At 52.6% G+C, this 24,392-nt stretch overlaps 1 protein-coding gene across 1 annotated transcript in view; it reads right to left on the reverse strand.

Moving 5' to 3' along the window:
- Positions 1–24,392, reverse strand: part of PTPRN2 (protein tyrosine phosphatase receptor type N2) — a gene marked incomplete at both ends in the record, with an annotated part of 706,645 nt that overhangs the window by 24,483 nt on the left and 657,770 nt on the right. The window contains 4 exons of the mRNA XM_079711893.1: positions 3,339–3,505; positions 4,631–4,750; positions 16,054–16,131; positions 22,696–22,769. Coding sequence (XP_079568019.1) covers positions 3,339–3,505; positions 4,631–4,750; positions 16,054–16,131; positions 22,696–22,769 — 439 coding nt within the window. The remainder of the gene's footprint in view (positions 1–3,338; positions 3,506–4,630; positions 4,751–16,053; positions 16,132–22,695; positions 22,770–24,392) is intronic.

Raw genomic sequence — 24,392 nt, forward strand, 5'->3', positions numbered from 1 at the left:
AAAGAGATCTACCGGCTCCTTCTAAAACCTCCCCTTCTCGACTCAGGTTGTCAAGGCAACGGTGAGCTTTAGCTCCGACAAAATAGATGCCAGGCCCCAAGGACTTGTCTCCAGTTGAGCAGTGGGGAGCCCGCCAGCTCAATAAAGGCCGTGTGTGTGCGCATGCACACGTGTGTGTGTGTCCAGGCATGATGCACGCGCTGTGTGTGCGCATGCACACGCGTGTCTCCAGGCAGGATGCACGCGCTGTGTGTGTGCGTGCACACGCGTGTGTGTCCAGGCATGATGCACGCGCTGTGTGTGCGTGTGCGTATGCGCAGAACGGAGCTTGCTTGCCCGTGAGACCAGAGCCGGGGTGTGCACCTTCAAACAGAATTTCCTCCTGGATGCTTCTCAGTCACGGAATCTTTTAGGTGTGAACCACCTCAGCTCGGCACCTCCACCCCCCTGTTATGTTTCCTATCTGCCAGGCCTGTCTGTGTTTCTAAAGGCTAAACTCAACTTTTGGTCAATCCCCCAGTTTTGCTCATTTTTTCTGATGGGGCCAAGCACAAAAAAGGTAGATTGAAAAAGAAACAAACACAACGACAAGATGCCCTTCTTTGAAACGTGCTGGTTTCAGGAAAGAACAGCATAAGGGAACAGCAGTGCTCCACGTACAGCTAGCCGGTCGGGCCCCCTTTGGCCAGACACAGTAGGGATCACCTCCCTGGCTAAGAAATGTGGCTAAAAAGCAAATTGCTGGCTATTATGGCTGTGACTTGCTTCTCCAGACTGCAATTCTGGTCTCTATTGTACGACATGTTTAAAATGTTCTTTTCTCCAGCGTGTTGTGACTGGCTGCCTCGGCAGGACCCAAGAAGGTTTCAGTGTAATTTTAATATTCATGCCAGCCCCTCCCTGTGCTAAACCTATTTACAAACAGCCACAAGCCATCGAGGAGGCGCGAGTGGAAATCCAGTGTGCGGCCACGGTTTAGAATTTTATTTACACAGAACCAGGTACTTGTATTATTACCACATAAAGCATCACAAGGAGAAAAGCAGAAGCATCACACGGTCCACCAAAGCGTTCATCTGGTCGACCCGAGAGAGAGATGCGGATAATTCATGAAGATGAGCAATGCACAGCTGTCTGGCTTTACTTTTACTGGAACAAATCATCAGTAAGCAAGAGGCCGCAAACATTGAGTAAGATGGGTATCGTATCTACTGCAAGAGGAGGCATTCACCGAGAAAGAACGATTAGTAATACAAACCAACCCATGGGTCACTGAGTGAGAAGGAACCGCCATGCAACCAACAGCAAGCAAAGGTCAGAGGTCGTTAGAGGCTCAGAAAGGGGGCTTCCCACTCTGTCCCTGCAGTACAGTCACAGTTTCCAATGATCACTTTTGTGACTATGCAACTGGGCTCATATTACTAGCTGCAACATCACAAAAATGACACTGGCCACCGCTCATTAGCTGGCAAAGTAAGGGTTGTCCATTTCTACAGGGAGCAGCGTTAGTGGACGTCATTGCGCACAGCCAGGAGTGTCAGAGCAGCAGAGAGGGAGAGTTCTTCTACAGCGAAGCCCTCGCGGGTGACGCTAATTATCCCTTAGCTTAGCAGTTTCTCTTTAAAGTGTAAATGTGCTCCCTCTGGGCGCCAGGAATATTTAATTACACATCTCGGTGTCTGACGACCGCGCTCGGCCAGAGCGGGAACAAACGCGGGTCTATTGTTCAAAGGGAGCTGAGCCGCCCCGCTGCATTGAAATGACCAGTGTCTTCAGAAGCCGGCTCACCTTCTGATGGCTGACATCTGGGGGCTGCTTGACACAGAAAACCACAAAGCAGCGATCCGTGTCTGAGCACGATGTGCTCTGAGAGTGTGATCATACCAACGGCCCAGGTAGGACAGGAGAGCAACCTTGTCCGCTAGTGAGGGCAGGACAGCTTTCTCTCTAACGAGACGCTCAAAATCGGGCCCGGGGGTTCGCGTTCCTTTTTATTTACCGAAACCTTCTCGGGCCCTATCTCCTGGGACTCTGGAGAAAGGGAATTTGGGGAATCAGATTTTTCTTCCTGACGAACTGTAAGCACAGAGGGTTGGTGATGTATTGTCCAACTCCATATATGGATACGGAGCTAGAAACACGCCCATATGCATATATGTACAGACACACTGGATGAGCACCAAGACGGCAACGGCCGTGTGTGTAGCTGCATCCATTTTGCCAGTAATGACTGTTTTTTGAAGAGTCTATCTCAGGAAATGTGCTCTAAGTAAGATTTTTAGAAATAAATTCGTATTAAGAAAATGTAAGTAATGGCCAGGCAATCGGGATGGAGTGGGTCTGTCCAAGAGCGCCCAGGACCCCCTGCTGCTCGCGTCCTCTGCCTGCCTGGGGAGGGGGACAGGGCGACAGGCGAGACGCCAAACTCGCGTCTCGGCTGGAGCTGTTTCACATGCTATTTAACACGCAGGGCTATTCAAATAAAGAAATTTGTTTTGTTTTTCAAAGTGGGCTAAAAGGCAAAAGAAATAGTATCAAAATAACCTTCAGAATCTGTAACACAAATTCAAGAAATCCAGAGTTATGCCTGAAACCCCATCTTTATGACAACACGCCGTTTCAGCCTCCCTTGAGTTACGTATCTGTGACTGTTCAGATACAAATCACTTTACGAATACATGCAATTAAAGTCGTTTAAAGAGCATTTCGCCTTTATTCTCTAATTCCTTGTTTTGAATATTTATCTGTTTCCCATACTTGTTAGGTTTCCAATCAGCTAAACGTAAGGGAGGTTCTAGAAAGCTCAGAACGTGGTTATGGGTGGCCTTTGACACCTTCATTTTCTCTCTAGATATTTTTTAACTGTCAGCTTCCAAACTGCACCACAAATACACGGTAATGTGGGAACTCCAGCCAGGTGTTCATCCAAGGTCATCCATTTCAGAATCTGGGCCTAGCTCTCATCATCATAACTAACCAGCTGAGCACCCAAACGAAAACTCTGGGCTTTCTTCACCAATATCCTGTGAAATTCACACCCTAGGATTCTTCACCACTTGAAGAATCTTATCGAGAACAATGACCACATTTCCACGATTCTAAGATACCCATCCCCCCTCACATTTTAACACCTCTGAAGCTAGAAAGCGTCTTACAGTTAATGTGTGAGTTAACATAATCTCCCCTCCCCTCCTCTATACACAACATAAATAGATGTATAACATACAAATATTAGCAGATGGCACGTCTTACAGCAAACGGCCCCTTGGACCCAGGAAACCCCTTCTCTCCGTGTCCGCGCTCAGCACGCTACCCCGCCGGCGGGCCGTGGGTCTTACCTGCGGAAATCCAGAAGGGACCTCGTGGAGGAAGGCACTCCCTGGTCATACCAGCTCAGGAAGTGGAACTGCGTCACCGTGCGAGTCTCGTTGGTTTGAAGGTTCTTGAGATAAAAGCTCCTCACGAGGAAATCCTCGCACCAGATGTGCTCAGAGACCAGATGCACCTGGGCAGGGGGAGAGCGGACGGGGGTGTGTGTGCAGAAACAGGCGTTGGCTGGGGGCCCAGCTCGGCTGAGCGCGGAGCCACATTGCGGAGAGAGGGGTGGGGACCACGGGGGCATGTGGTGGGCGGGGGATGCTGGTGAGCAGCCCCGCCTACCTTCCCAATTTCAACATAGTTTACACAAAAGATCACTTGGTGGTTTTTTTGGTTTTTTGTGTTTTTTAAATGTCACTCTGGGGCATAATAGTCAAATTATTGGAAAAACCTGTTACAGTCCAAACGATTCCAGTTTCTGTCTTTTCTAAGCCATGTAAACCTTTGACAAAAATCACCAGAGAAAAATTATACTTTTGAGCAAAAACGCCACACGAGGTTCCACTCTCACTGACATGTCATCAGGGAGGCACCGCCTGGCTGTAGAAAGAGGAAACCAAAGGCATACACAGATGCTGCCGGGCCCTGAGCTTGGAAGCCCAGGGCAGGGACCCCAAAGCCATGACCGGCTTAGGGGGAACCTCTGTGCTTCTAACGTGGGTCCTGCTGTGGGACTTTGGCATTCTGAATAATTTTAATGCAAAACAGGGTCAAAGGACACACTCCAGTACTGGTTTAACTGTCCAAGTTTCCTTAGTTCCTTCTTGTTGTGGGCAAAAATCCAGCAGGAGAAATGAGCTTGCCTGCAGGGGACCCTCAGATAAAAAGGCCAAGCACTGCGGACCCAGACCACCGGAGACCAGCAGGGGCCAGGGTGCAGGCGGGATGCTAAGAATTAGGGACAGTGTCAACAGAGGCTTCTTTCTGAAAACGGACCCACTAGGGGCCTGTTATCCAGAACCAGGCTCAACTGACCACCCAGTGAGGTCATTTTTTGGTCCTTTCTGTCCAAATTTGGATTCATAAAATTAAAAAAATGAAAACCATTTCTGCCAGAGTCCCCATGGCATAGATGTCTGGAGGGTCTTGGTGTCTGTTGACCACGGGCCTGGGGACACCGCCTATGGGGACCGACTGCACAGCAAGGCTTCAAGGGACAGCGGCTGGCGACCGCACAGGGCAGGCCCACCAGTGCCCGCCACAGCCCATGGCCCCCAAGCCCACGGCCCACGGTGGCCACCCAGGGAAGTACCTCATAGACGTGGTAGAGGTTGGAGCCCTCATCCGGCCAGTAGTGGTAACACTGCCTGACGCCGTTCTCCGAGAGGGGCGTCAGCATGACGATGACCACACAGCCGCTCTCCCACACCATCTGCAGACAGATAGAGACTGGTGTGAGTGGCTGAGCCCCATGACATGCGTACTTAGTGCCCCAGAGACACAGTCCAAATCTACTCCGTGCACAGGAAATTTATTTCATTTTCATTAGACAGTGGACTCGGAAGCTGCTTTTGCATCTCTGAATATGCTGGCCCCATAATTTGCATGTTCCATGGAATATTAAAAAAAGAATCTCGTAAACTCGTTCCACACCTTGTAAAACCTCCTCAGTTGTACATTCAGCTGCCTGGCTCCCCCCGTTTTGGTCTGTAACGCAGGACAAACAGGAGACTGGTCCCACAGCGGGTTGGCTGGCCTGACTCGGACACACCACTTCTCCGTGGGACACAAACAGACATTAGTGGATGTGTTCGTTTTCCACTACTTGTCATTATTTGTGCGACTAGACAAACAGTTTGCTTTGTGGAGCTGCCATCCTATCGGAAACAGCCCTGAAAGTATTCCTTCCCAAGTGCATTACAGCCACGAGTCCCTGCCGGCATTTCGTTTCCTTTTACCAAAATATAGCAATACTGCCCAAAGGAAAGCGCACCCCAAACTGACTTAATCATCCATAACAGCCACACCAAACCCAGCTCCGAGACACAAGAAACAAACGGGCCCACGTTTAAACACCAGACATGGCAAAGACACAAAGGCTCTCGAACTTGGCTCCTTTGCAGACAAGACTCACAACTTTGTGGCCGTGAGCCTACGTACTTGGAGCATCTTTGCTAAAACCACTGATTCTATGGGTTAGACGTCAGGGATAGAAATAGTCAATATTCTTAAGGCCCCTCTTAGTGTATCATTTATAGTGGAATTCAAGGGGACTTGCTGCAGTGTTTACAAAAAAGCCCACATAAACGTGACTTACGCTCAAACCCACACGCTTTCCTTCTCTTTAGTGCAAACCCAACAACAGGTGAGAATTCAAAGCCAGCGCCCTGCTCTAAGCTTCTCAGGCCTCCAGACCCACCCGCCGATCTGTCCTTCTCACATGCAGCAGTTTAACGTGCCTTGAGGAAGGGCAGGAGCCTAGTGAAACCATTACGAAAATGAGGAGAAACACAGATTTCATGAGCGCAATAAAAACACAATGATCCAGGCCATAAACTCATCATCGAGGCTCCGCTTGTGCCCCAGGAGTGGCGTTAGGAAGGCCCTCCCCCACCGAGGTCCTTCCGTCTGGGGACCCGCCTGGCTCTCTGAAGGTTTGGTTAAGAGTGAATCCAAATGAAATAATTGAAACGAACAACCCCAAAGGCACTCCTGGGGATAATATTTCTTTTGAGGTCACTGTGTGAAAGCAGACAGGGGAACTGACTAAATCAAACCAATCTCAGCCCACGTGGGCACCAGCATCACAGGGTGGTTCCCACTCCGCCAGCCCTGCCCGTGTGGCCTGGAGCCTGTGCGGGGGGTGACAGCCACCTTCGCCACCTTTTCCGGTCTCCCACTGTGCTGCCTGGCCAGCTGGACTCCCGAGCACACCGGGAAAGCTGTGGCAGGTTTCGGAGGGAATATAGGATCTGGTGGAAACCCCAGCTGAGCAGGTTCCGTTTCTGAACAGGAGACTGCACTCCCGCCCTCTTCCTTGGCTTGGTTTTGCAGTGTCATGCCTGGCATGAGGAAGACGCGATTTCTGTGCCCGATCTTTGAGAAACCTGCTACATTTTTCTCTTCAAGGAAGTAAATAACGACCCAGATTCCCTACCTGACCTTGCTGCAGTCCACTGAAGCCAGCGCTTTGCTGAATTAAAGAGCGGTGGTTGAATACCAGAGATGGCACTTCCTAGCACTTTCCGTTCGGTTAAATGTCAGACAACACAGCATGCATGGTCATCTCCGGTTCATTGGGCACATGTATTGGGCACCTACCACGGGTCAGGACATCAGAGGCCACGGCAGGGGTGGGGAGAGAGGTCCTGGCCATAACAGTCCTTTACTGGCATAAAGTGGGTTCCTTTTCCCGAACAGTAAGCAGGTGCTGTCAGCCCTGGGTCAGAAGAAAGCTGTCAATGTGGATTAAACGTGGCCTTACATGTGGGATCCCGAGGATAAGCCCCTGGTGCTGCGTTTGGAGAAGAACCAGAAATGCCCCCCTTTTCGTGAGCTTCTCCTAGAAAGCACCAGCACAGGCCAGGGAAGCCCACCCTGAAGGCACGTTATCACCCCGCACACAGGGGACGGGGGCAGGAGTGACGGGACCACCGGTGGTGACGATGCCCACCGACTTCTTCACTGGTGGTGGTGTCACAGGGGTCGGGGTGGCTATCTCTGAGGTCCTGGGCTGTCATAAAACACTCCAGCTACACCCCGCCACCCACGCCTGTGCTCCCAGCCCCGAGTGGCACTCAGAGGCCACCCAGAGAAGGAACACACGATGACAATGCAGCTGAGGCAGCTGAGCCTGGGAACCTGTTCACAGTCATCAGACCCAGGTGAGTGGAAAAGTTAACATGCGGCTGTAGTTCAGACCGTTGGCCCAAGTGACATGAAATACATACTCTGGAGGCAATCTGATCCAACTGAGTAATCTACAGATTGTTGGTTAAAAAACAAACACCATATTGCTCTTTGCAACCCCGCAGGGGTTGAACTTTGTCCCCTGAAAAGACATGTTGACGTCTTAGCCCCTGGCACCTATGAATGCGGCCTTAGTTGGAAAGAGGGTCTCTGCATATGTCATAGAAATAAAAAGACGAGGTTATACTCCATCAGGGTGGGTCCTAATCCAACACAAGAGGAGGGAAACACCATGTGAACATGGGCTGGGACTGGGGAGACGCCGCCAGGAACACTCGGGGCACCTGAAAGCTGGAAGGTCCTCCTCTCAGAGCTCCCGAGACAGAGCGGCCCTGCCGGTACCTGGAGTTTGGACTTCTGGCTTCTAGAACTGAGAGAATACACTTCTACTGTTTTAAGCCACCCAGTGTGTGGACATTTGTTACGGCGGCCCCAGGAAAGGATACACTCACTGATACCTGCTCTCTACTCCAGCCCCAAATCATCCACAGGTGTTGAAAAACATCAGCTCCAAGTTCTAATTAGAGCAGATGGAAAGAAACTACAGGGTCTCTTCATTCGAAGTCTTTCTTGAGCACCAAGTGTTTAGCAAACAAAACTCTTTCAAAGCCCCACTGAGACCCGATTAAAGGCAAGACAATCCACTTGAATGGGTAAAAGGCCAGGGTTTCTTCTACAAAGCACTCTGGTCTCTCCGGGCAGGAAGCTTCTCCTCCCTTTACCTGGATCTCTTGTGATGAGACCCTTTGCACCTTGTACTGGTCTCGTCTGTGTTGGCACGACTTTCTACTACCAGATTGTCATCTCCTTGAAGACTAGAGCCTTGTCTGGTTGACATTTCTACCTCCCAGGCATCTGGCACAGGGATTTATTACAGTTGATGCTTAGTTGAAAACAATACATATTTTAAAAAGAGATCATTTGAATAGTTCTGTAAAAAGAGAACTCAAAGAAAATGCTATCAAAGGCTTGCCTGGCAGAAGTGCTCCTAGGACTTGCTCAGTGCACAGAAAAGTGGTTTCTTTTGAAGCGCGTGCACTGTCTGCATGCCCACTGCAGCTGCCACTGCAGGAGGTGGGGCAGCTTTTCTCCAGACCAGGCCGAGCATCCTCGCCACCCCGCCACACGACCCATTTCCGCTGCCAACTTCTTTTCAAAGTTTGAACGCAGATCAGCTTAAGCCTGGCAATGAGGGTGCTGACAAATTTGAAAACGAGAAGGACTCAGAGGCCTCAGAGCACTTGCATTTTATGTCAGTCAGCTGTAACCACGTGCTCTGAAATCTATTAAAGAAGAAAAACAGCAGCGTCTATGGCACCTTTTGCAGTGCCCACCCCCAGCCCCGCGCTCGCCCTGTCCAGAGGACGGTCGTAAGAAACGCGCCATGAAGCCTTTCCAGACTCTGGTCTGCTTTGGCTACACAATCACAGGCCCTGAGTCAAACTGTGAATGCTGGGGGTGGCGGTCTGGCTACATGAGGATGAAGGTGATGAAATCTTGGATCACATCTTCCACGCGTGACTCACACCCACCTGGTTTGCTTCTCAGTAAACAAAGCTGTCAGCGTGGGCTTCCCTCGGAGATAAAACCCTGAGGTAATGGTAGCAAAGCTGATATGAAATGCTGACACCCAGGAAGGGCTGAGCGGGGAGGAAGGCATCTCCCAGCTGTTAAGATCGGAACTGAGCCCAAGCCAGTCTCGATTCTGGATAAACTGCAGCAGCCACCTCTGGATGTTTTCCACCAGCAAGCAGGAGAAACCGCCTACATAAGAGACACGTGCCATTTCACCGGAATCAAGCAAGAGTTCTTTTGCAAAGACGGAACAGCCTGCTTGTGTGTCAAGCAGAGGCAATGTGGCTGGTGTGGCCATTTAGCATTTCCACAGCGAGGCCACTCACAGACCAAGCTGCCTGTTTATCCGAACTTTGTGCAGTTGCTGCAGAGGTGTTTATGTCAGGTATGTGACTGTATGGGGAGTCACCTGGGCCCGGGACTCTTGTCCCTTAGAATCACTTACAGCTCCCTGGCCTGCGTTTGTGTTTCAAGTTTAACATGCACGTTGACTTCGTAGGTAAAAAAAGTGCCACTGAGGCTGCCATCTTCCTTTTCAAAATCAGGACCTGATGTAAATGCATCAGATCCACTTGTGAATCAAGAGAAGGAGGAGGAGAAAAAAGAAGAAAGAAGAAAAAAACAAAGAAAGAAAGAAAAAAGAAGAAAAGACAGACTAAGGAAGCAGTGTTACACAGAAGAGCAAAGTGTTTTCAGCTGAGGTCCATAAAAATCAGTTAAAAAGGAAACTCAGGCTGTGTTCTTTACCCGAGCCTGAGCTAAGGCTCTGCCACGTGCCTGGCGCGAGGACGCACTGCCGGGCTCACCATACACAACCGTGCACAGCCCTGCGCAGAGCACGGTCTCCAAACCCACGTTTACATAAGATGATCTGACAAAAGTTTCCTTTTATCTTGAAAGGTTTGTGAATTCATGTACGGAGAATTCAACCAGACTAAATATTTGAAGTAAAATTTCCTGGAAAATCTAGGGCATGTGCTTAAAGTACTTGTGAATTCATGGAAATGAAAGATCAGGTTTTTCCTAAGAAATTCACTGTCCTCAATTCCTGCATTCCTTTAATTTAATCAAATAATGTGCTATAACATCAAAGTTCACAGGGCTCCTGAGTACATTTCTCTGGCCACAATCTCTTAACACTCCAGAATCAGTAAAATCTGCAAATTCTTCTCTTTCCCATCATTCGCTGCCCAGGGCTAGTGCTGGATGAACATCCAGCAGTGACTTGGCATGAGCTGAGGGACAGGGACTGGAGGACGTCCTCCTGCTCTGGGTCCCGCCTCTTAGAACACCCTGACATCACGAGCCCTGACGTGACCAGGCGTCCTGCCAACTGGGGGGCACTGGGGTGTCTGCACGGGCGCACCCAGCGAGGGTCACCTCTGGGTGTTCCAGGCTAGGCTCCTGGGGGCTTGGGTGACGCTGGCTGTAAAGCAGTCACCTGTCAGCTGACCTGCCCAGAGGTGGGAGCCCGGGCGCGCTCTGGGAACGGGGCTGCCACCTTCCAGCTCCCTGTCTGCTGGACCCAGCGTGGCCCCGGCACACGGCTCACTCCTGTAATTCGTCAGGACCTTTCTACTGCATTTCTGCTTCACCCCCCTGCGCAGTAAGTCCCTGGAGGAAAAATCTTTATGTTCCTTCGGTCCTCCACGGTACTTCACTTGGGTTTCTCCTTGACCATCCTAAGAACGACGACTGATGGGTGCTACGGAATAAAAACACTTGATTTAAATCAAGCCCATCCATTTGGAAAAGTGCACTTGACCAGTTAAGACTTCATAGCAGAATGTACTTTCAGAAAGTGGGAAACAGAAATCAACAGGCGGACTACTTTCTTGGTAAATGTTAATAATAATAATAATAATAATAAAAAATGTCGACACTAATTGGGCACGAGCTGAATTCCTGCTGACCTCAGCAGGTCTCTGCCCTGGAGTCTGTGGCTCAGCTCCCCAGCCTCTGATTCTGTCTGAAAGTTACCAAAAAGTTTGTCAAGCAAGGTGGGCAAGGCTGGAAATTCTAGAGTGTCTCCCCCCACCCGGCCCCCAGTGAGTGGGGAACGGCCACCAGTCCCTGCCCTGGAGGGGCCCCGGCCCTGAGCTCAGGCACCGCTGGCTGGCTGGGGACCTCGCACGCCGACTGTAGCGTCCATATCCGCAGACGGTCCACACGCACCTGAATCAGCCACCGCGCTGCCTGAATTTCTGCTTTGTCTGAACATACAGAAGGAAAGACGTCAGACAGCCCATGGCCCACATGGATGGGGCTCCTTGGAACGCAGGGGTGGGACGGTAGGGCCGGGGGCCGGAGCAGCTCCAGGACAAGTGGGTGATGCCCACCTGGACAGCTCAGGGCCGGGCAGCCTGCGCCTGGGGCTTGTCCTCCCTCTCTGCTCACAGCCCAGAGGCTGCTGTTCTCCGGGAAGGCTGTCCCCGAGCTCCCGAGGCACCTGGAGCTCGTGTATGAGCCCAGCGGGCCTGGCTCCCGGCAGGTGGGCAGGCCTTCCCTCCTTGCAGGGAAACCTCGGCTCCTGGAGAAGCCTTGCCCCAGTTCTAGCCTTGGACACACGCACGCACATGCACACGCACACCTGGAGGACGTAGCTCACACCCTCTGTGCCTGGAGGGGAGGCACCACGTCCCCTCTGTCACAGCAGGGGGCTGGCCCGTGAGAGCCGACAGTCCCCACAGCGGGATGGCCTTTCTCTCCTCTTCACGGAGACACACCTGCCCAGTCACCGCCCCCTCCTCACTTTAAGGCCAGTGGGTCAGTAAGAAGCATTTCGGACCACACAGACCCCGTGTGGAACCCGCCTGCAGCTGCCGCGTGGATTTGGGGGAGTCGTTTGGAATCCCTAGGCCTTGGCTTTCTGCTGGAATTGGGATCCTGATGTTCGTTTATTCTAGTGAAATATACATAACATAGAAATACCTTCTTAACTAGTTTTAAGTGTCCAGTTCAAGGGCATACAGGACATTTACCCTGTGCCACCATCACCACCACTGTCCCCAGAACTTTCTCATCTCCCCAAACTGAGCCTCTGCCCCACCAAACACCAACTCTCCGACCCCTCCCCAGACCCAGGCCCCCCACCAGCCCCCTGTCTCTGCGGGACCCCGTCTGGGGGGACCACACACTTGCGACAGCCTTACCCCAGGTTGTCAGGGGCGTTGGGTGAGGTCACGCACCCCGAGCGCCTGCGCCGGGCCCAGCATACGGTAAGCGCTCAATAGCTGTTATCCTCCTCTCTCCTGCTAATTTCCTCACGTGAACTTGGACCTGGACGTCGGTCTGCCTTCTCCCAGAGCTGCCACCTCAGGCCCCGGGGACACGTGGGGCTGTCCTCACAGGTCAGAACATGTTTCTACAGGAAGGTCGTGGGTCGGGCATGCATTTGGTTTGGAATCAAATTCTTAGAACACGTCATGTGAATTCAGAGAAAGAATTCTTATCGCGGGACAGCGAACAGCGCTGTGTGTCCCGGCAGAGCCCTCGGGGTGGGGAGAGGAGTCAGGAGTGGGGGTCCCGGCTGGGGCAGGAGACCCCTGCCTCGTGGAGACCGCAGTCAGGGCGGAAGGGCTGCCGCTGAGTCACGCCTACGATGGAATGCTCCAGAAGTGCCGTGTCTGAGCGAAGACAGAGTCTCCCCGACCCCTCGTCTGGATGTTGCCCCGCAGTCCCGAGCCTGCCGACGGCCTCGGGCGTCGCTGCGTATCCCTGGCCCCCCTCCGCCCACCTGCCCGCCCTGTGGCCTCCTGCTGCGGTCACGTGTCCTGTTGCAATGCTGCCACGCTCGGGGCTTAGTGTTTGTTTTCTTCTTTGCCATCGTATTGGGTGGAATAATGTCCCCCAAAGTCACACCCACGAACCCGTGAACGTGGCCTTATTTGGAAACAGGAGAAGCAACAACCTGCTGTCTTCAGCTCCCAGCCTGGGCTCCTTTGTGCCGTGGGAAAGGGGACCCCACCGTTCACATGAACCCGCCTCACAGGGGCCTTTCCTGTGGGAATTTGCTCATCACAGACACAGAATAAGCCCCTGTGAGCTCGTCCCTGGGAGGGGCTTCAGAGCAGCACCCAAGAGCTCAAATAAAAGGAAGATGCTTTGGGCTTCCCTGGTGGCGCAGTGGTTGGGAGTCCGCCTGCCGATGCAGGGGACACGGGTTGGTGCCCCGGTCTGGGAAGATCCCACATGCCGCGGAGCGGCTGGGTCCGTGAGCCATGGCCGCTGAGCCTGCGCGTCCGGAGACTATGCTCCGCAACAGGAGAGGCCACAGCAGTGAGAGGCCCGCGTAATGCAAAAAAAAAAAAAAAAAAAGGAAGATGCTTCGATATTTTCTGTAACAGGTGCTGAGTTCCTGGGTCAAAACTTAACAAAGGCCGTGAATCCAGACAACGCGATGAGACGTGAACCCTTATTCAGAGGTTTCTGTTCAGCCCATTGTCTTTGACACAGGAAACTTCTTATGTTTCAAATCAGGTTCTGTTCTTAAAAGAGCTTGCACTTCACTGTGGCTTCTGAGAAGCTCTGCAAGAAGTTTTAGAGGCCGGTGTTGTTTCCTCCTCATGCTTTCTGCTGAGCCTGAGGTGGCAGGGGAAGCTGGACTTGGCATGTTTGAGGATGTCGAGCCTGTGACCTTGGTGAGTTATTAATAAAGAGCCATGCTTGCTAGATGCCCACTTCTAGAATATGACTTAGAGGCCAACCCAACCACTGTGACTGTGCTAGGAAGCAAACCACAAGTGCTGAAGTGCCCTCCGTCCCAAGGCCAACACCTCTTCACTGTGTTCTGCCTGCATCCGGATGCCCTGAGGCCGGGTGTGGAGACCATGGGGTCTCTCCCAAGGGCTGTGGAGGAGACAAAGGCAGGCAGGTCTTTCTGCTGCAGGACGGCTCCCAGGCTGTGACGGGCCGACGAGCCCCAGACGTCCTGGGAGGGCCAGCCTGTTGGCCACAGAGTATCTGTTTCCACCTCGAGGGATGCCAGTGCTTCCCGCACAGTTTGATAGATGCTGACTGTGTCTCAAAGTATCTTGCACTTCATCTCACCTTCATGCTTTTCTCCAGCTGTGTCATTTAGGGATATTTTCTTTCCATTTCGAGAACGTATGCTCCTTGATATCAGACCTCCATAAATGCTCAAGAATCCTATTAGTATAAATACTGACAAATACTGATGATAAATACTGACAAAATGAATTGTCCCCAACAATGGCAACTACTCGGAATAAGCAGAAAGAAAAACCTACCAGCGCTCCTGTGTACTAGCCACGGGAGCTGCGGCAGAGTACGAACCTCTCGTCTCACAGACTCTGCCAAGATTATAGGACGGAACGTATAAAACCCTCGACACAGGGCCTGGTACACGGTAAGTGGTCCACGGATGTGAGCAATGACTACGCTGAGCATCTCTACGCCCTCAGGAGCTTGTGGTTCTGTTGGCAAGAGAGGCTTTCACGCGTGAAGTTACAACCGGGACCTGAAGCTGATAAAAATGAAACTTGCCCTCTTTGGGGGCACTACACGCCCCTTGTAACTGTGCACATTGGGATGGTGGGTCAAAGCACAGTAGAAGCTGCGGTGATCGTGGGATTCTGTGGGTCCCTTATTCTGCCACACGACTCGGGATTTTCTTTATTCTGCTTGTCTGAGCACAGGGAGCCTGGGGTTGGCCGGGAAGGTGGCTGAGCAGACCCTGGGCCTGCAAGGAATTCCAGCAACGCTCTGCGGGCAGAACCGGGACCGGTGGGTTCACGGCTCGGGAACACAGCTCCGCATGCTGTGAGGAAGACCCTTGGGCCCGGGCCCCAAGCTCCCCTCCTGGAGCAGCTCCGCCTGGGCTGCGTGACCTCTCAGCAGGTTAGGTGTAACGGGGAGGAGACTCAGCCCTCAGGGGTGGAGGGACCAGCTTGTCCTCAGACTGTCCTCATGCCACAGCCTGATGGCTCTAGGCCATGACCACAGGATTCAGCTCGGTCTTTTCTTTCTAACAGCGTGAAGCCACCATGAAAGAGCTGGGCCATGCAGACGTGTCCAGTCTTCGTTTCCTACTTGCTGGGTGAGTTATGTAATCTCCCCGATGCTCGCTTCTCTTGCCTGGGAACTGGGGATGTTGACACCTGTGCATTGATACGCTTACAAGGCAAAGAGCACTGGGACACTCAGCAAATCCTGGATCCCTTCCTGACTCTCCGGAAAAGCCTGCAGAGACCGTTCTCAAGGGTGGAGAGTCAGGAGAGGGTTGACTGGAAAGTTGGGAAAGTGACTGTCAGACCACAGGGAACAGGGAACACGCAATTTGCTAACTTCAGCTATAGTCCCTCTGTCGGGATGAACGACCGGGTTAGAGACGGCGTGGCCACGGGACCCGAACAGCCCAGCTCTGTGGACCACACGCTGCTCCGGCCCCACCATCACCTGTGCCCCGGGACCCAGAAGGCACATCTTCCTCATCTTGTCCTCAGGAGGCCCTCTGTACCAGTTCCGGGGACACCCGAAGTGCCCAACACACAGGAGGGGGTTGTTAGAGCTGCCGAGCAATGATGTGACCTCACGCGCACACCCCACGGTGCCACCTTCCAAGAGCTGCTCCTACGGAGCTTTGCCATGCTGTGGACAATGGGGAAAAAGAGAGGGGACTGGGAGAGGGAAGCCCACTGGCCTCCTGATTTTCCTTTTATTGGCCAACGTTGACGCGAGTTCTCAACGTCTGAGCCTGGTCTGAGTGTTCAGGATTTTGCTGAATGAAAAGAAAGAGACCAACCTGGCCTGTAAAATGCATCATTACAGAGTATCCACAAAGAGAGAGACCATAATCTGAGCACCATCTTTTACCGTCATAAAATTAAAACTATAGACAAGAGATACATTTGAATAAAATACAATAATTTAAACACTTATTATTTCATTTCTTTATAGTTCATAAAATAAATTGGCTAAAGTAAAGTGGCTAAAGAGGTAAGAGTCTTTAAAGTATTAAATCTCTCAAAGGGAATTTTTCACACTCAAGTTTTGGAAAAAAAGATTGATAATAAAAAATATGAAAGGGCTCATATAAATTCTGAAATCAAGGAACATCTGATGAACACCTGTAAACAAATCTGAATTGGCTTAACTGAATCCAAGGCGTTATTCATGATCAATGTATTAAGATCTTATTCTCAGAACAAAATTTAATTTAAAAAGATTCACCTGCCAGAAGTCAGCCACGGTTGCGGGCAGCGGTCCTTGGGTGGCGATGTACGCGGGCTTCCTGGGGTCGTGGTCCATCTGCGGAGACAAGACCGCAGAAGAAAGATGAGCTGAAGAGCCGGTGAAGAGCCAGGGAGGGAGGGGCTGGCTGAGGCGAGGGACGCGGCGTGTCCTGTGCCGACAGTCCCAGCCCTCGACCCACACGTCTGCGGAGTGGGAGACCCCGCTGCTCCTCCCCACGGCCCCTCCTGACTCCCCCGTTTTAGGCGGGGACTGGGGCTCCCCGGCGCCTGGAGCCTGGCGACTGGGGCTGAATGTTTCCCTTACCCCGGGATGGAGATAACTGAGCAGCGTCGGTAGTAAAGGAGGCCAATGACCCAGAGACCAGATACCAGAGCGTTAACCCACGCACAGGCCGCGCGAGGCAGGGTGGTGGGGACGAGGCGAGGGCACCCAGGGCAGCACCCAGGCCACCAACACGGTGACCCGTCCATGGACGTGTGTGATCGCAGAGGAGTTCAGCCGGTATGCGCAGGCTTCACGGCCACCGCTGGCCACGCACAGGGTTTGAGGTAACGTGGCCGAGGTCAGCACTGAGGGCACTGTGCTGGGCAGAGGGCAGGGGCACTGCCGGGGGCCTGGAGGGATCCAGCAACAGTGCCTCCCAGGATGAGTTACTCCCCTCCCGTGGGGGCTTGTTTCTCTTTACCCCGAAAGGGGCTCAGGCCCAGAGTCCTCCTGGGGTCTGAGAGCCAGCGTGGCACACGCTGCCTAGCCTTCCAGCAGCTACCTCCCTGTTCTCTTTCCACCTCGCCAGACAAGGACCGAAAACAAACAAAGGAGAAGGCCGTGGTGGGTTTCCTGGCTAGGTGATCTCTCCAATGCAGCCTGCTGGCTTTGAGAGAGGAAGTTTGGCTTAAAAGACCTTCATTACAACATCTAATTCAAAGACTGACTAAGCAGAAAAAAAAGAACATGAGAACGAAGCCTGCAGAGCAAACAGGATTAAATCAGACGGACAGGGCTCTTTCCCCTCCCGCTGGCGTCCTAAGAGGACAGGGAGGGACCAGGCGAGGTGTCAGCAAAGACGTCCTTGCTGTCACCCCCTTGAGGACCGCAGAGGCCTCCCCCAGAAGAGAGTGGGCAGGTCTCCCCTTGGTGGCAGGCGGTTGCCCACTTATCAGACTGTACAGCATCCTTCATCCTTACCCATCCAGGACCAGTTTCTACGCTTTTGACACCCGCGCTTGATGAAGGATTTAAAATGCTCCGCACTTAAAGGTACTTGTTAAGAATACATCTCCCAATACAGTGAAAAACACAGAGGGTGCAACCACATGATTCTACGGCGACACGTGAGGGCGTCAGCTGTAAGCCCCGGGTCACCTGAAAGCCCCCTCTGAGTTGGGGTTTGAGAAGCGCCTGCGTGAGGCGCGTCCGCCTTAACACGAATCCAGTGAATCCCCCCGCATCGCCCGCCCGTCAACACTTTCGGGGCCGATGGTTGTCAGCGTGAAAGGATGCCCCCAGCGCACCTTATAATTATGTGCACCATGAAAGAGGGTAAGAGCACAAAAGCACAGGTGTCAGTTATTGTGACAGAACAACATGTGACGCTAGCTGGGGGGAGGGGCAGGACAAAAAGCTTTTGTGCCTCTAGGTTAGTGAGATTCGTAACTGAAACCGGAAACGCACAACACACACAACACAGGTAAAGTTACGGTGCTCTGTAGCTGAAAGCCCCAATTAAAATGTTTCAGTAGAAAAACGCTTGGCAGAAATAAGGAGTTTTATGTTCAAAATATGCATTTGTTGGGGGTGACAGCTATTTATGGAGACCCCTATCTCTTCCCTGCAAATAGTTCTGCATGAAAAGTAAAACCCCACCTTCTTTTTAAGTGTGCTTTTTTGCCCAAAGCAATTCAGAGAACAACACATTTTAAAATCGTTAGTACGTTCAACCTAGCACATTTAGTGGCTTTCATGAGAAATGTGATTGAAAGTAAAAATCGGAACAGGGTTTCGGGCCCCCTGTTGTGGGAGGTCCTGGTGTCACGGTGTTCCCATCTTTCCCGTCTTCCCCATCCACTGCTCGACCCGAGACCGGGACCGGAGGACGTGGGGCCAGGGGTAAGGGGGAGGGGGTGCTCAATGGCCCATCACTCCCCTCCCCCTTGGCTGCGTCACGTGGCTGCCTCTTGGAAGGCAGTAAGTGATCACAGAGCGGTGACGTGCCACCAGTTGAACAGTAACTGAGATGACCACCACCATCGCCTCATCCCGTGCACATCCTGTTGGACAGAAAATAATTATGGGCAGAATTACTCCGTGCGTGTAGCAAATATAAGGCCACGGGAGCCTCAGCCCAGTTCTGTGCATCTTTTTTTTTTTTTTTTTTTTTTGCGGCACGCGGGCCTCTCACTGTTGTGGCCTCTCCCGCTGCGGAGCACAGGCTCCGGACGCGCAGGCTCAGCAGCCATGGCTCACAGGCCCAGCCGCTCCGCGGCATGTGGGATCCTCCCGGACCAGGGCCCGAACCCATGTCCCCTGCATCGGCAGGCGGACTCTCAACCACTGCGCCACCAGGGAAGCCCCAGTTCTGTGCATCTTTGAATGAATGAAAGTAAAGCAAAAATTTAACTAAATACACCGAAGTCTTTACTACACTTAAGATCTCCAAGGTGGGATAAGCATAACTAGAGGAAATCGCGTCAGTTTCTACGGACACGATTTCTCCATCAGGAGCTCTGGGGGCCAACCCAGCGTGGTGGGTGATGATGCCTCCGCCTCCAGCTCCTGGTGGGGATGAGCATTGGCTTCTGCTGACATCTGAGCTAAATCTTCCCCCGTTCTTCCTTGTTGTTTCCCATTTCTTTGTAGTGTACTTTTTACCTGTAGGACTGTTGTGATTACAAACACAAGCTCCAGCACTGTGAATGAAGTCAGGCTCTCTGGCCTCAGTCTTAGTGTCTGTAAAATGGGTGAGGCGGGGGCGGGGAGGCGGGACATGGTCTCTATGGGCCCTTTAGCTCTGGGATTCTGGGATTTTTTTCAGAAAAAGTAGACCCCCAAAGTTTGTGTTCAATCTACCGTTCATGTATCTGACTGAGTCTTATAAGAAGATACCACGTGAACTAGGGTGCCCGCAAGGTATGTCCCTATGAATTTCTAAATGCACAGTTAAAAAAAAAACCTAGCGATTTGGTTCAAGCTGTGGAATGACAGTTATAAATGACCACGAGTAACTAGTTCTAATCTGCATTAAAAAATGTAGCAATATTTCCCCAATGTTCCAAACAAAACTCATCCTAAAAACTAAGCCTTCAGCATATTAAGACCAGGGCGCCTGTGTTCTGAAGCCTTGAAGGGTGACTGGCAGGGGGGCTGCCGGCTGGGGCGCAGGTGAGGTCAGGGCCGGTACTGCCCCCGGACCACCTGGTGGCCCAAAGTCTCAGGGAAGGTCTGGGCCAGCCTCTGGTAGGGGGGCCACGGGGGTCACGTCTCCTACCCTGCAATCTCACTCAAGGTGAGCACGCAGGTTATCTTCCTGTATTCCTATCTGCCCACCTTACACCTGCTTTTCCTAACATGTAAAGCAAATTTCACAGATGTTTTCTTAAAAACAAGAGAACATCAAGCCTGAGTTTTCAAGTCACTTTTCCAGACACCAGGTCTTAATGTGAGAGTTTGCTGGGAAATTGTAGCATTAGTAAAATCAGTGGGAGAGAGTCTGGCTTTTTTTTCATATTCTTATGAGTTGAGATTTATTTAAGAAAAGTATTGGCTATAAACCATAATTATACACATATAGATGTTTGCTTGTAAATCCGAAAAACCAAGGAATTGGCCCCCATATTTGGCCAATTTCTTAGGATGTTCAGGGCATCTGAGCAGTCATCCCTTTCTGAAGAGTCAGTTTGTATCTACTTAAATTTGTTAAACGCATCCTGAGTTTAAAAATGAAACAATCTCCCCCCTTAATCAACAGAGAAATGAAGAGTAAGTTTACTTTCAAGTGTTGTTGGGACGTTCAGACTTGTCCCTGGTAAGGGGACTCGTGTGCTGCTGTGTTAACGCCCGCCACCCCTCAGTCCACGCCTGAGAGTGACCCAGCTCCAGTGCGGCTGATGGAGTTCTCCTGCAGACACCCCATGCGGGGAAGCAGAATTCCCATTTACTTTCATGACCTCTGATTTCAGAGCAGAGATTGCATATTATTTACTACTGGATGGCTTTCCTGAAATTTAATGAGGACTAAGTACAAATATGGCAGATGTAGTTATTGGAGTTTTGTTCTGCACTGTCACGGGCTTCTTGGGCTCCCACTGGAAGCTTCTCACTCAATTCTGCTGGGAAGCTCATTAACATCAGACCTTCAGTCATTTCAGGAAGAGGTACCGAGGATTTCTTCTAGTTCATGCTTCCAACCCAAATTTGCACAAAAAAGAACTGTGGCATGAAATAAAAGGAGAACATAAAAGACACCGAAAAATCACTTGCCTCTCCTGGCCTCACCTTCTGACCCAAGTCCCTGCCCTGTCAAGCCTGAGAGGCTGTTCTGAATTTCCACCAACAAGAGAGAGACGGGGAAGGCACCAGAGTGGGGCTGCTGGTGGGCGGCTTCCAGGAGAGACGCAGCTACTCACCAGCACCGTCCTCACTGAGTCCTGACTTTAGCCTGAAATAGCTCCAATGTCTGGAAGCCGGAACCCATAAAATGGGGGAGAGTCGGGCACCCCCCAACACTGAACTCCCGTCTCTGAGACGTGAAAAGAATTGCTTTATTGCTCATTCTGGCCCTGTCACGTGGTTCACCCCAGGGAAGGAGCCCAGTGGGAAGAAGGCAGCTCCTTCCCTTCTACAGACCATCACCATGACCCTTGTGTAGGGACCAAGTCCAGGCAGCTACAAAGCCCACCCTCAGCGGATGAGAGATGCGTAAATCAGTGGGGCTTTGGCTTGGTTTTCTGAATTTAGAATTGATGGAAAAATACCAAACTCAACAAGTGTGTTTATTTAGAAAGACTGATTGAACGGCTCCAGTTAGGCCTCTGAACACAGACGGAGCCAGCGTTTGAGGTCTACTCTGCTGGAGGGAAAGGAGTGACTCCTTAAAAATAACCGCAGAGGGGATTCCCTGGTGGTGCAGTGGTTGGGAGTCCGCCTGCCGATGCAGGGGACGCGGGTTCGTGCCCCGGTCCGGGAAGATCCCACATGCCGCGGAGTGGCTGGGCCCATGAGCCATGGCCACTGAGCCTGCGCGTCCAGAGCCTGTGCTCCGCAATGGGAGAGGCCACAACAGTGAGAGGCCCGCGTACCGCAAGACAAACAAACAAACAAAACAAAACAAAACCCAGAAACAAAGTCCTGAGCTCAGACGGGTGCAGACAAGATGCTTCCCTCTGAATCCCTTTCGCCCCGCAAGTGTGTTACACTGTGCCCTCGCCGTGCGGTCGGGAGGTGTCAGGAAATGGGGCTGACCCACGGCACGCTGGAGTCATAACAATAAGGTTTATACAGCAGATGCACTGGAATAAATGGAACCACCACGATGACAGCGGTCTACTATCGGCGGTTCTGCTTGCGATCAGACGGCGAACTGTCTCATCCAGGGTCACCACTGAGGACAGCAGGGGCCGTCGTTCGCCCAGGGCGCTCTCACGAATCCAGAGATGAAGCAGGCCCGCCGGGCCCCCGCCCCCATAACCTCACAGCGCCGGAGCCCCCAGGACGTGCTGCGTCCTACATGCCCGTATTTGACTGAAGCCACTGTGAGAACTTAGTGAGCTGTCCTGACGCTCCCCGAAGACCAGCGTCAGGAACCACGGTTTAAGGGGGACACAGCCCCACCTGCTCCTGCGTCTCTGCTGCGGGCCCAGGTGCGCCCACCCCGCGCCCTGAGAACCCCTGGCAGGTTCCTCCCACCAGCTACTGACCTACTCCCCGCCCCCCGCCGCCAGCCCCTCTTCTCTCCCCTTGGGCAGCTCCCGACTTTCCCCTGTGGCCCCTCCCCCGGGTGCAGGGCGGGAAGCCCCGAGGGCGGCAGGCTGTGGCCGTGAGGGTCTCTCCGGAGGCTGGGAACACCCGCCGGCCCGAAGGTCTCAGGACAGAGACCCTGCCCCCGCCCTCCACCACACCCGCTGCCCAGAAAGGCGCTGCCGCACCCCCTCCCTCGAAGGGAAGACCCCGCCCGCTGCAAAGACCGGAGGAGACCAACCAGCAGTTTCCGACCTGCTTCCACGTCACCCATCACTTCAACACGTGCCAGGTTTGGGTCTGGTTTTTCCTGTTTCCCCCGAACAGGGAACAAGTGGGCCTAGGAACCCTTTACACAACCAGCTACGAATTTCCCCAAAGTCATGGGTTCCAGCAGTAACTCGCCAGGGCGCTGTTGCTGGGCCCCTGGGGTGATGAGGCTCAGCACCCCGGCACCACGTTCCCTTTGCCCGGGACTCAGCCCCACCTGGGCACCAAGCCATCAGGAGCGGGCGGGGGGCGCAGAGCGCCAGCCCTGGTACCTGGTGGAGGTTAGTCAGCTGGTGGAGGCTGGTTACCCGGCTATCAGCTATCGAACCAGTGCCCGGCCGGCCCGCTCCCGCCCCCCGCCCCCGCGAGCCTTGGTGGGTGGCGGGCGGTACTCACGATGGGGCTGGCGTTGATGTAGTCAGAGCTGCTGTGGCTGTTCTCTGATTTCAGCCGGATCCGGGAGTGGTCGTCTGCAAGCCCCAAAGCAGAGCGTTAACCCGTGCAGGGCATCATCCAGGGCCACCGCTGCCCCCTGCCCCCAGGTCCCGCTGAAGGCCGTCACCGCACCTCCTGCCTCCCTCCCTCCCTCCCCCACCGAGGGTCCTTCAGCCCACGAAGTGGAGCGTCGGGGTGTGCAGGGAACCTCGTGTTTTTCTTGTGTCAAGTTCCAACGCCAAGGCCGGGTGCTCCTTGGCAGTAGCTCATGTAGTGGTTGCCTTTAAATAACGCGTACTTGGTAACACAGAGAAAATAAACATCAACGTGGATATTAAAGCTATTAGACCATCATTCAATACATACAATTTCGTCGTCTAGAGGAGGTGAAATACCGAGATTACAAGAATGTAGCTTTACAAGGAGAAAAGAGCAAAAGAAAATGCAGCGGAAGAGGGTGCGGGGAGCAGTGTTCACTTGGGGACTCACCGACACAGAAACGTGCCTAAAACGGGCAAAACAATTTGACGGGTGTTGAAACCAGACACTCAGTGGGATTTAAGGACATGTGACCGGTCACAGCTTAATGTGTTTGCTACGTGAATCATCCCTAACTTTGGTTCTGGAGTAACCACCCTTCTGCGGTCAGTGACAGCTCTCTGCCTGTTTTCAGGAGCTTTCACGGCCAGCAGGGCACCCCCGAGAGTCCCCGTTTCTCCCACCTTCCTCCCCTTTCTCCGCAAGGTGCAAACTTGAAAATGGGAAGTGCCGAGCTCCATCATCTTGTGCGGCAGTGAAAGCCTTCCGGCGGCCCCCAGACCACCTGCTTCTGCTCAGAAAACAGACAGCCTGGCTGCAGCCCTGGAGCTCAGAGTTTCCACGGCGGTAAGTGTGTTACCCCAAGTCCAGATTCCCGGCATTTCAGCCGCGTCTCCCCACTTCCTGCTCCCAGCCCCGGGAGCAGCTCGGCAGTGGAGTCAGGAGAGCACGCACGGGGGCTTTGCTGTGGTTTGTGTTTCTTTCCTTTCTCTGGGAGATTTTACTTATTTACTTATTTTTTGTTTTAAACAGTTCTGGGGCTTGGGAAACTTGGCGAAGCCTAAGCTGATTGAACTTGGAAGGTATCGTCCACTGGAGACTGGACGCCATCCTATCCGTCTTATTGAGTTATTAACGTTGGCTTTTTCCCAGTAGAGACAAGACAGGTAAGAAACATCTAGAGACGGGGAAGGGGTTCACGCTTGACATGTTTACCTGAGCACAGGTGACACGGACCAGATGCTGTGGAATGTTCTGAAGATGTTTACAATGGCAGCTGCCAAAGCCCCCCTGCTAGGGTGTGACCAACGATTCAAAAGTCCCCTGGACTCAATGGCTTCGGGGTCCTGCACAGATTTGTTCTTGAGAGACTGAAACTTGGCTGTGGCAGGAAGTTGAAATAAAACCCACGAGAAAAGTTGGTCAACTCGGACATTCCAAAGCGCTACAAACACTCACCCCAAAATGAAGTTCAGGAGGCCCAGTTTCTCAGTGTGTGTGTCGGGGGGGCGTCCAGACACATCAAAGCCAGAGATGGTGTGAGCCGCTTGGAAGCCGGGCCCTTCTCTGAATGGGGACTGTGCCTTCTGCCCGCACACTGAAGCCTGGATACACAGAGC

The sequence above is a fragment of the Hyperoodon ampullatus genome (assembly GCF_949752795.1).
Source record: "Hyperoodon ampullatus genome assembly, chromosome: 9".
In the NCBI taxonomy this organism is placed as follows: domain Eukaryota; kingdom Metazoa; phylum Chordata; class Mammalia; order Artiodactyla; family Ziphiidae; genus Hyperoodon; species Hyperoodon ampullatus.